The sequence below is a fragment of the Heloderma suspectum genome, chromosome 4 (assembly GCF_057233095.1).
Source record: "Heloderma suspectum isolate Gila_16-S chromosome 4, 16-S_ref, whole genome shotgun sequence".
Classification (NCBI taxonomy): domain Eukaryota; kingdom Metazoa; phylum Chordata; class Lepidosauria; order Squamata; family Helodermatidae; genus Heloderma; species Heloderma suspectum.
In genome coordinates, this window is record NC_139461.1 from 66507451 (window position 1) to 66520523 (window position 13073).

At 46.1% G+C, this 13073-nt stretch overlaps 1 protein-coding gene across 1 annotated transcript in view; it reads right to left on the minus strand.

Moving 5' to 3' along the window:
• RP1 (RP1 axonemal microtubule associated) overlaps positions 1-13073 on the minus strand; it is a 291823-nt gene that overhangs the window by 169488 nt on the left and 109262 nt on the right. The window contains exon 24 of the mRNA XM_084848072.1: positions 6212-6375. Within this exon, the coding sequence (XP_084704198.1) occupies positions 6212-6375 (164 nt within the window). The remainder of the gene's footprint in view (positions 1-6211; positions 6376-13073) is intronic.

A 13073-nucleotide genomic window follows, 5' to 3' on the forward strand; every position in this document is an offset into this window, starting at 1 on the left:
TTTGGTCCAGCCTCTTCACTCTTTCTGGCACTACTTGGAAATTCCCTCTGCTCTTCCCCAGTAGTATATTGGACACCTTCCGACCTGAGGGGCTCATCTTCTGGCGTTGTTGTGGCGAAGGGGCTTGCGTAACTCAGTGAAGCCATAAGTTATGCCGTGCAGGGCCACCCAAGATGGACAGGTCATGGTGGAGAGTTCTGACAAAATGTGGTCCACTGGAGAAGGAAATGGCAACCCACTCCAGTATTCTTGCCAAGAAAACCCGATGGAACGTATCACAAGGCATACATAGGATTGTATAAATGAGCAGTATTGATCTCCCCTCCACTTAAAAACCAAACCCCAAACTCCTATTTTTATTAAAGCTTTCTGTTCATAGGAACATAGTAAGCTGCCTTACAATGACTCAGACCCTGGGTCCATCTAGCACAGTATTGTTGACACTGACTGCCAGCAATAGCTCTCCAGAGTTTCAGGCAGGATTCTTTCCTAGCCCTACCTGGAGATGCTGAGGATTGAATCTGGGACCTTCTGCATAAAAAGCAACTGACCAAAAAAAAAACACAAACCAGCCCCAGATTTGTTTCTCTGCAACCATGTGAACCCACTTTGCTCAAAGACTTGAGCAAGAAGGAGAAAAACCAACCGTCTTGTCTGTGTGTATAAAGTCAAATACAGTTCAGAACTTCTCTTGCCCACCGAAGAGAATTCTCTTTAAGAATTCCTCAAGATATGCTCTGGGTGGAATAAAGAAGAGAAAGAAAGAACAGGATAGGGGTGGGAAGAAGAAAAGAATGGTTATTGGAAATGCAAGGGGGTGGGGGTAGAGAGAATTCCCTAAGCCAATTGGCTCCTTTCAGAGAGGTAGTACTTCAGAGGAATTTAGGAGGCTATGGAGAGTTTGTAGGGATTGCACATACTTAAATTAACTCAATGAGGTGAGGTGGCAGAGGGCTTTTTCTAGCTTTTTTAAAACTACAGAACCTGTTTAAAAGCCTTAGCAGTTCCTTGATCATGACACCACATAGTCCTAACCCTCCTTTTGGAATTATTTGAGCCCTACAGCTATTTAGGAGAAATTAAAATGGAGGTAGGGATGGCAGAGAATTCTACCACAGACTCCAATGAGGCTGGATTCTAAAGAATCCGCCCCCCCCCCCAGAGTCCGTGGCGGAACGGACCACTCACCTCCGCCACCCCGCAAAGTTCGTGCCGGCTGGATCCTACCTGCTGCCGGCTGGGTCCAGGTCCATCTGCTTACTCCGCTGCCATCTGCTGCCAGTGTGCAGATGCAAATGGTGCCCGGCATAGTGGATGCCATTTGCATCCCTGCTCTTTGCCGTGATAGGCTATGTAAATCTTTACGTAGCCTATTGCGCGAAGGGACAGGGATGCAAATAGTGTCTGCTACACCATTTGCGTCCCTGCTCTTTGCCGCGATAGGCTACACAAAGATTTATGCAGGCTACGTAGAAGATTTATGTAGCCTATCACAGCAAAGAGGAGGGACGCAAATGGCATCTGCTATGCCGGATGCCATTTGCGTCTGCAGACCGGCAGTAGATGGAAGTCTGGCAGTGGATGGACCTGGCTGGCGGCTCCGTGAACTCACTGTGGAGCGGATCCGGCCAGGGAGGATTCCAGGTGGAGGAACGGATCACCTCCCCCCCCCGGACCCCCCAGCGGACTCAGGTGAGTGGGGTTCGTACAGCCCTAAATTGGGGTGGGGGGGAGAAAGAAGTTTGTTGAGGGTGATTGGCTCTTTTGCTGTACTGAAGGTACTAAATTTCTGCAGAAGCAAAAGGTTGCACTTTGGGGCAGTAAAATCTGGTGCTGTGTGAAATACCGGTTCTTCACATGGAGCTCTTCCTTCCCTTCCTTCTTCCTCTTCAGAATGTCATTGCAAGCAAGGTCCCAACAGTGGGCATGTAAGAGCAGAAAAGTAGGGGTAGAGAGGTTTTTTGCATCTCAAAAAAACCCCAACCCCTGCCCCACACATCAGAGATTAGGGATAGTGACCTTCTAATGATCACCTTAAATACCTTCTGATTAGTATCTCTAATCCCCTCTGTGGCTTGGCAGTTTTTACTTTTTGTTTTAGTCTTTGAGAAAAGGAAACTTTACGCATGGCTAGCACAAAAGCCACTGGACCTGTCTGAAATCTGGCAGGTTCAGTCAGTTCCATAGGCGCTGCCAGGTCCCCAAATTCCATGCACTTATGTGGAAGAACAAAAAAATTATAGCTCTTTGCTTTAACACATTTTCTTGAAAAAAGCAAATTTTACCTGTGGCTAGCACAAAAGCCACTAGGCCTAACTGTCTGAAATTTGGCAGATTCAGTCATCTCTATAGGGGCTGCCAGGTCCCCAAAGTTTATGCACTTATGTGGAAGCAGTTAAAAAATTAAATATAGCTCTTTGCTTTGACACATTTTCCCAAAAATAGCACATTTTACCTGTGACTAGCACAAAAGCCACTGGATCTAACTGCCTGAAATTGGGCTGGTTCAATCAGCTGAGTGGGGGCTATCAGGCCTACAAATTTCATGTATTTATCATACAAACTAAAAAAGTTATGGCCATTTCTGTTTTCCATTGCAAGTCAATGGGAAAATGTAAAACAATGGCAACTAGGACAGCTCAAAAGATCTGGGGCCCATGCCCAGGTGCTCTCCCCCAACGATGCCCCTGATCAGCAGTATGGACTTAGTGAAATGCAGTTGTTTGCCAACTAAAATAAATGTGTGACATTGTGATGCAGATGATAAAGCTCTTCCAATCACACTGCACTACTACTTTTCTTTCCCCACACTAATAAGGACAGTATATTTAATCTATTACGCTATTGTTGATTTTGGATTTTCCCCCTAATGATCAATACAACCACTTGCAATTCTTGTCTTAATTTACACTGTTGATTATTTTGTTATTTTCCTATGGCACAAGGCAAATACAAAGCAGCATTTACAAATCCCTCAGCCATCTCATAACTTTATTGTAAGTGCTAAACATCCTCAAGAATTTAACTTAAATTCCCACCCCTTCCATAATTTTCAGGGGAGATTTTTTTCCTCCACCACTTCCCCTTCACCCCAGTGAATGACCAAAGAAAATTCTGCTGAAAGTTTTGGCCCAGCACTATATGTGACCAACTCATTTTCTTATTCTACTTCCCTGTTGAGCTCTACTTATGTTACTCTGTCATTGGTCTAGTAATGAGACTAAATCAGTCTGTTGCCTTTGCAAAGGAAGTTTCTGCTTCTCAGCAGAGCGCTACAGTAACAACTGGTCCTTCTGTTCTCTCATCCATGGGAAAAACCACAATTGTGCAGAGTGGGTTTGAGTAGTTGAAGCTCACTGGTTCTCACTGAAACCTCTATAGGCACCACTCCAGCCACCTAGGGAACTTCCAGCAGAACCTAGCATTGTTTCTTTCATTGCTCTCTCAACAGTGTTTATACCTCTTGCTCTAGATGACAGAGGTGAATATATCTCCCCCTGGCTGTGCTGGGAAAAAGTGAACATTCCACTGATCTCTGTCTCTGCACACATATACTGCCAAGAATACACAATATTTGAACACGGAGTTGATTTCCTGCTTTAATTAGGAACACTGCAAATTTCTCTTTGGTATATAATATTTCAATAACTGTCCTCTGTCATCTTTATGGGCTCTAGTCTGCATGTCATAAAGCTGGTTTCAGATTCCATTCAGCAGGTGCCCATATTTTAGGAAATTATTTTTACACAATGGGAAATATTATTCTTTACCCTCAAGGCTGCTGCTTATTCTGCTAATATAAATGATAAGCAGGAGTATTTATATTAGACTTCCATTTGTCAATACAGAATAGCTTGGGTGATAAAACACACACACACACACACACACACACACACACAAACCTAGTCCCATATAACCTAGCGTCTATATGGACCGCTCTGTTCTGAATCCTTAACTTATCTAAGATTCCAGAAGTATTCAAGAACAGGTATCATTTCAGCATCCTCCAGAAGAGGTTTGTAAAACACTTCATTTGTTATCTTCAGTTCACCTGCTACTGCAGTTCCCAAACCATCTTAAGCACAGATTGCCAACTGAGCTGATATGTGCCAAGTTACATGATATATTCTGAAGGGGCAGACAGCTTAAACCTATGCAGCCACTGCTTATGCAAGACATTCTGTCAGTATGTACTAACCTTAAGAACATTATTGTCAGCACAGTACAGTGATGAGAGGCATCCCTTCTGTCTTCTTATATTTTACTTCACTATTGCAAGCAATAAGTGTACCTACCTATCCATCACTGTCAACATTTCTTACATCTCAAAAAAAATGTATTAACAACATATCAACAACACATAGAAGGGTGTAGAATTCCCCTCCATTCCCCCCTCTCTAGTTCTCAGACCGGAACATCCAGATTCTATTATCAAAATAAACTAGTCATACTTTCTATGTTATATAAAAGGAAAGGTTCCTCCTGTGCAAGCACTGGGTCATTACTGACCCCTAGAGGGACGCCACTTACACTGGCATTTTCATGGCAGACTATAGCGGGGTGGTTTGCCATTGCCTTCCCCAATGTTATATACCGTATGCATATTTAAACCAAAAATGGAAAGAAAAATAACAGAAGAAGATATATGGAGCTCTGGGCTCATAAAACCAGAAAACAGAAAGGTGATGATATATTCACAAGTGGACACACTTTTTTCCCACATTGATCCTCATCAAAGAACCACAATATTCTGTTTCCTAATTACTAATGCAGATCCAGATCCATAGATTTTTGAACAGGGACTGAAGCACTGAAAATATGAAACATCCTGCCATCCAGATCCATAAAGTAACCTGCTTTTCTTGGCAGGCCTTCACCAGCAATGGGTCCAATTCATGTACCAAGGATAGCATCATGATGAAGGGCTGTAGCTCATGGCAGAAGACATGCTTTGCATGCAGAGGGCCCCACATCCAAACTCCAACATCTCCAGATAGGAAAGACCCCTGCATGAAATTCTGGAATGCTGTTTCTGAAAATGTTGTGCTACATGGAGAGTGTAAGACTCTGAAGTACCACAGCCCTGACTGTTGGACTGGTAATGAAGAGGCACTGGTTTGGGTCAGCAGCCAGTAAGTTTCAATGAGGCTTACTTATAAATAGACATGCATGGGATTGCACTGTAAATGGGCAATGAGTCACTAAATGCTATTAAAGAAAGAAACAGACCATGAGCCACTTCTGACTTGGATACTCGGCTGTGACTTTCTGGGAGGTAGGATGGAGGATGGCTAATGGCTGGTGTCCTCAGTGGCCCATTAGGGCTTGATTTTTGGTTGTCATGATCAAAACTATAGGTGACAGATTTGGTGTCAAACGTAGGCATGGTCAGACACCCCCACACCCTAGCAGGAGCCCACTGACAAGGGCCCCTAGGAGTTGCTCCTCCTCTTCACCATTGCAACCTGCTTGTTCACACGCCTTTCACTCTGGCCCTGACAATGGTGACTGTGAGAAGGAGGAGCAGTAGATGCCACTGCCTCCTTTCTCACTGGATTGCTGCCTGTCAAGCAAGCAAGTGGTAGCAATGATGAGAAAGGGGATGAGGAACAACAGGAGCAGCTGGTGATGAGAAGGTAGACTCACTGAAGGAGGTGGCCCATTGAGGGTTTCTTGCCCAAGGGCCTTCAAAAACCTGGAGCCGGCACTGATGGGCGAGTCCTGGGAAAGGATATCTTTACTGCTTGCTATGGCCATTAGGCCTGGTGGCTAAAATGGATGCATCAGTCCAGACTCATTCCTGACAGGCTGCAATCTTAAAACAAATCAGTGGATTTAAAACAGCCTAACCATGTGCAAGACTGCAATCTTTGCCTTATGACACGTAAATAACAGCAATATGCGTACTGCTGCAGAAAGGAGAAGGGAAGCAGATATCCAATATTGGCTTATAATCTTCCTAGACTGAATCATGTACTTGAACACTAATCTTAGTAATGTACTGTTAAGTTGATTGCTGCCATAAATATACAATTACTCTATTCTCTCAGGGATGCTGCATGCCATATCAATGAACAATTCAGAAAATGAAATGCAGAACTGAGATCATTACAACGAAATGGTTATATCTGTCACTTACTCACCTTGGAGTAAACCTGCTCTGAATAACTTGTATAAGTAAATTCTACATTATTTATGTGTAGTATTGTACCTTGAAAGTATCTGTGCTGTTGGGATTAAACAGCTGGTGCTTCCCAGATCCCAGTATAAGAGGACCTGAAGTCTTGTTTTCTCCGTAAACATAAAGGGACACAGTTGCTGTTGTGCCAGCTGTTTCAAAAGCTCCAGTGACTACAGTCATTTTCCAATCTTCTCCTTCAGGTAAAAACAAAATGAAAATGAGTGCCACTGACAGAGCAGTTTTATCTCAGTAACTACTATGTGCCTGGAGAGTCGCGTGGTACCAGCTTTATTGCAAACAATGCATCACTGAGCCTAGGGAACAGTAACAATTGTGCATTTAAAAAGGGAATGTGGTGCTCCAAGAAGTGATGGATAAATGGGGAGATGCTGAAGACTGAGGTTATGTGCAGATAGGAATCAGTATTTAAGGTCAAAGCCTAGATTCCATTAGACCCTAGAGCAAGGGTGGACACCCTTTTTGGCCCCAAGGGGTGCGCACATGTGTGCGTGCACACACAAATAGACATTTCAGCGGTCCTGATACAGATCACTCTTTCTCTGCTGGTGGAAGCAGCACAAAACTAACATGAGGATCTCGGAAGAGCAGCATGGAGCGGGGGAAAAGGGTAGGGATGTACGAAACACCTACCTGGCTCCGTGCCGGGTAATCCGCGGTGGGGGGGAAGCGCTCCGTCCCTCCCCCCGGAATCCTCGACGGGGGGGAGGCACTCCATCCCTCCCCCCAGAATCCTGCCCGGCCGGCTCCGCTCCGTGGCCAAGCCGCGGAGCCGCCGGCCAGCTCCGGCTGCCCGCAGCCAGACATCCGGCTGCTGGGCAGCCCTGCAGGGATGCAAATGGCGGCTGTCGTAGCCACCATTTGCATCCCTGTATTGAGGGACCCTCAATACATTTGCGTCTCTGTATTGCATCCATGATAGGCTATGTAAATACTTACGTGGCCTATCATGGCCGGGGGGGAAAAACCCAGAATACGCAAATGGCGGTAACCGCCGCCATTTGCGTACGCTGGGTTTTTTAACCCCCCCTGCTGTGATAGGCTATGTAAATACTTACGTAGCCTATCATGGCCTCTACAGGGACACAAATGGCATCCCTGCGTTAGCCATGATAGGCTACGTAAGTATTTACGTAAACTATCATGGCTAAAAGGAGGAAGTGAATGGCGGCCGCAGGACGGCTGCCATTTGCAAAGCAGCACGGACGGGAGCAGGTAAGTGCTCTGTTTTGCATGCCTTTCATGGGGTGGGGGTGGCGGGGACTTCATCCCGTGCACCTTTCGTGGGGGGGGCGGGGGCTTCATTCCGCGATGGATTTCGGGGGGGCCGAATGCACTGGCATTCGGCCTCACCGAGATCCATCATGGAATTCTCTGACATCCCTAGAAATGGGGTGTTCCTGGGGATGGGCCAGGGAAGGGAGGTCGGAAGTGCCAGTATGACACTATATGTCATCCGGCTGCCCCTTCCTGCGCTCCAAGGTCCTGCGACTAGCCAGCTGAAATTGGCTGTCAAGCTGGGAAATCAGGGCGGTGGGAGCGGGGAGGAGATCCGCTCCTCACCACTCCTCCCGCCCTGCACTGGATAGGCAGTCAGCCCTGGGCTCGGAGGCGACCGTCGATATGCATACGATTCCTCCCTCTGGTTGTTTGGTGGAGGCAGCCAGGGAAAATAATGATTTCCACCTGGTGGCAGCAGAAAGGTCATAGGAAGTGAAGGATAAACAGGAGTGTTGCACTTTATTTGGTATAGTCTTCCTTCCACACACAGATCAGGGTGTTGCTGTACAGACGTGCAATTTCATCTTTCTTTGGAAAGCTTTGTTGTTGCTTATCTTTGGTTCTTCCTAGGGATGTCAGAGAATTCCACGATGGATCTCGGTGAGGCCGAATGCCAGTGCATTCGGCCCCCTGAAATCCATCATGGAATGAAGCCCCCCCACCCCACGAAAGGCGCACGGGATGAAGTCCCCGCCGCCCCCAACCCACAAAAGGCGCGCAAAACAGAGCACTTACCTGCTCCCGTCTGCGCTGCTTTGCGAATGGCAGCTGTCCTGCGGCTGCCATTCACTTCCTCCTCTTCATAGCCATGATAGGCTATGTAAATACTTACGTAGCCTATCACGGCTAATGCAGAGATGCCATTTGCATCCCTGTGGAGGCTGTGATAGGCTATGTAAGTATTTATACATAGTACTATGTAAGTATTTATACATAGCTACTGCCATTTGCGTACACTGGGGTTTTTCCCCCTGCCATGATAGGCTACGTAAATATTTACATAGCCTATCACGGCTCAATACAGGGACGCAAATGGCGGCAGCTATGACAGCCACCATTTGCGTCCCTGCAGGGATGCCCAGCGGCCGGAGCCGGCTGGCGGCTCTGCGGCTTGGCCGTGGAGCAGAGCCGGCCAGGCAGAATTCTGGGGGGGAGGACTGGATCGCCTCCCCCCCAATTGAAGTTTCCAGGGGGAGGGACGGAGCGCCTCCCCCCCACCGCGGATTGCCTGGCACAGAGCCAGGTAGGTGTTTCGTACATCCCTAGTTCTTCCAAAATCTGGATTAGAATCTCACATTGTGAGCTGCCTTCAAGGCCTATTGTCGGGAAAGATTAGAGACAGAGACAGATATATATATATTCTGGTTAACTTTAATATAATAGTATTTATTTATGGCTCATATTGTTCTCTACCTAACAGCTGTGGGGATGGGGGTGGAATGTACAACATGCATGGTTTTATACATTTATATTGCCTATGTAATGCTGTTTTAATATACCATTGTAAAACAGGTTTTTTTTAAGCCAGTGTTTAATTACCACCAAACAAAGTTGAGATTAGAATAGAAAATTAAGGATAAAAGCATTTTGCTTTCAATCATGGGCATTATTTGAAATTCACTCAAAAAAGTGAAACTAGTATTCAAACAACCCAATCCAGCAAGAGATCTATATGCATATTTAAGCTTCTATGCATGTTGGTGATGTGGATCTGTATCTTGATACTCATCAAAGCCCTATTGAATTGGCTGGGTGCATATTTTGATCTCAATACATCTAGAGCTTGGATTGCTAGTTGTGTTGCACATGATTCGTTACTTGTGACTACAGTTGGACTGAGGCCGACATTTCTAAGTAACCCTCTAAGTGCTTACATGTATCCTTTAATTTGTTTCTTTTAAAATGTTTAATTATTTTAACATGGTGTTTTATTCTTTTATCTCTGCTTCTCACTGCTCTGAAATCTTGTGATTTGGAGCAGTATATAAATACTGTAAGTAAGTAAGTAAGTAAGTAAGTAAGTAAGTAAATAAATAGCAAAGGTATTCCCCCACTTTGGAGGACTTTCTGCCTATATGTGCAGTAGCCTCCATTTAGCAATTACAGTTCAGTCTGCAAAGAGCAAACACAATTAATAAAATACCATCCCACAGATTTCTTAGGAATAAATGTGGCCGTGTGTACTTCAGCTATATTAATAGAGGGGAAACCTTGTGCTTGTTAATTGAGCAAAGATGGGGGCCTAGAATCACAGACTCTCTCCTCACTCAGTTGTTGCTTTCCCTTCGAAAGGGGCTGGGTGATAGCTTTGAACTCCCAATTCCCATGCCCCACAAAGGCAGGTAATCTGGCAGTGATGCATTGGTAGACCATTTAGTTTTTTCAACGGACATGACATCTTATCTCTTGTAAGCCATTCTGAGACTTGGAAAAGAGTACAGAAATATTTTAAATGGTTGGATAATGCCCCTTCCTTCTTTTAGAAGGCCCACTCCTGCATGTTATCTGAAAAGGACGCAGAGGACACAACAATGACCTATGGCATAAGCCAGCTGGGCACCTTGAGTTTTCCCCTGCCCTAGGGCTGGTCCTCTCAGGCAGGGGAGTTCAGTTCATCCTCGGACCTCTGGACTGGAGTCTCAGCCAACTTGGAGATAGCTGCCTCCTGGGTGTTTCCTGCCCATATATTCTCTCTCCTGTCCAGTCACCACTTTCCTGGTCTTCTCCTCCCTAGAGATGTCTGTCACTGGTAAATCCATTTCTTTTAACTTGATGGAGTTCCATGGCACATATGGCTTGATTTGTGTTTGTGAACCAAGCTTCAGGCTTTCCTCCGAACTCCAGGAACCTTTTTGTGTATTTTTTCTGCACATTCTGCAATTTGCTCAAATTTCTGAGCAATTTGCACAAATTCTGGTGGAGTTTGTGCAAATTACAGCCGAAGTTGCTCCAATCGCTCAGAAATTTGCACAAATTACACAGAAATTTGCACAAGTTGTGGAACCCGCAGGAAAAAAATGTGCAAAATGTCCAGAAAATCCATGAACTCACTGCAGATCGAGTTGGGCGCCGCAGCAAGAACTGAAACAAAGTTCAGGGGGGCAAACCTAGGAAAACCCACCCCCCAAATGGATTTCTTTGGCATCCTTACTCCTTCCCACCTTCCTTTTATCCCTTGCCACTGAAGGAGTAGTGTGAAGCCAAGCATCCGCAAGGCAGGCACCTCTGGCTCCCGACAAAAAAAACCTTAAACATAACTGTAAACTTAAACAGTTAAACTTAAACTTAAACATAACTGTAAACTTAAACTTAAGTTTAAACTTAAACTGTAAACATAACTGTACACTTAAACAGTTAAACTTAAACAAAACTGTAAACTTAAACTTAAGTTTAAACTTAAACTTAAACATAACTGTAAACTTAAACTGTAAACTGTAAACATAAGTTGTAAACTTATGCTCCTGAAGGTCCAGAAAATCACATGGGTGCACATGCATGAGAGCAGAGATGCTGCCAGGATTGTGATTCTGGACTTGGGATTATGAACTCTGATAGCTTGTAATGCTTGCCTTCATTACAATGGCAAGCATTATGGTCCCAAGTTCTTCTTTGGCTAAGATCTTAATCTGAGCCAGAGAGAAACACTTCATCCCCTCCTTCTGCTACCCACCATGAAACGCGTCTTGCTGTTCCAGCAGCTGTTTCAGCAACATGGGCAGGGGGAGGCGCTGCTAGTCCTTCCCTCATCCAGGATGTGTGAAACGCTGATAAAGCTGCTTTTCACAATAAGATGCTCTGGGAAAATATTTCACAAGGGTTCTAGGTAGGGATGTCGGAGAATTTCTCTACGAATCTCCGGGAGGCCGAATGCCAATGCATTCGGCCCCCCGAAATTGGCGGAGAAACGGTCCTCCCCCCTGCCCCCCCCGGGATGGGACTTACCTTTGTCGAATGTCCCTGGCGGTGGCGGCTCCCAGCAGTGGTTTGGCGGTGGTGCGGTGGCGGCGGCAGCTGGTCTTCCGACCGGCTGCCGCCACCGCCGTTTCCAAGTAAAAAAAACAAAACAAAACAAATGTGATAGGCTGCGTAAATATTTACGTAGCCTATCACGGCTAGATTTTCAAAAAACACTGTGATAGTCTACGTAAATGTTTACGTAGCCTATAATGGCTGACTTTGGGGGAAAAAAGAAAAAAAGTGCGTACATAAATGGCGGCACCCATGGGCGCTGCCATTTGCATTCCTTATTTGGGCACGTGTAGTCTACGTAAACATTTACGTAGACTACGGCGAAAATAAGGGCAACGCAAATAGCGTTGCCCTTATTTTCGCCATAGTCTATGTAAATGTTTACGTAGACTACACGTGCCCAAATAAGGAACGCAAATGGCGGCGCCCATGGGCGCCGCCATTTGCATACGCGCTTTTCCCCCCCCCCAAAGTCAGCTGTGATAGGCTACGTAAACATTTACGTAGCCTATCACGGCTGACTGCAGGGACGCAAACGGCGGTGGCTATAGCCGCCGCCATTTGTGTCCCGGCAGGAGACGAGATTCGCGGCCGGAGGGACGGGGCGCCTCCCCCCCGGCCAGAATTTCGGCCGGAGGGACGGGGCGCCTCCCCCCTGTCCAGAATTTCGACGGGGAGGGATGGGGCGTCTCCCACCCTGCCCAGAATTTCAGGGGGAGGGACGGAGCGCCTCCCCCCCCACCGCGAAGCAAGCTGCGGGACCAGGTAAGGGACTTTTGTCAATCCCTAGTTCTAGGTTCCATTTTACAAGGGTTCTAGCAGTGTTTCACACACTGTGGAGGAGGGATGGAGTGTGAAACAGAAACTTCCCTTCACCCCTTCTCCATTTTCATTGGAGAAACTTTCAGAAAGAGGAGGAGGGGAAAAAGGAGAGATGCAGCAGCTACTGCCTCCAAAACCCAGTACCCACCAGGTAATATTTGGGAGATTGTGGGATTTGTGCCTCCAGGGGGCTCATGGCTGTTTTAGGGGCTCCTGTTGGGGAAGGTCTGGCAATTATTAGCAAATTTAGAACACCTGGAAAAAAAGATCTTGTCCCTCTTCGAGAGTTATCAACTTTGGCTTCTAATTTTCAGGCCTAATTCAGATTTACTGGGGGAGTTTATCCATGATTGCCAACAACATGGATGGCTTTAGGAGGGGATTAGACAAATTCATGGAAAGAGAAGCTATCAATGGCTACTAGTCATGATAGCTATATATTGCTATCCGGTTCCGGCCCAGCCTATCTTAAGGAACGCCTCCAGCAGCACCAGACAGGCCGCTTAACAAGATCAGCCTCGGATGGCCTTCTCTCTGTCCCATCAGCCAGGACAGCTAGACTGGTGGGGACGAGGGAGAGGGCCTTTTCTGTGGTGGCCCCCACTCTGTGGAACTCCCTCCCTAGGGAACTCCGTCATGCTCCCTCTTTAATGAGCTTCCGTCGTGCATTAAAAACGTGGTTGTTCAGGCAGGCATTTGGGGTGGGTTAGGGTATTTTAGAAAATGTTTTTATTGTAGAATTTTATTGTTTTAAACTGTTTTATTGTATGTTGTACATCGCCCAGAGTGGCTGGGTGACCAG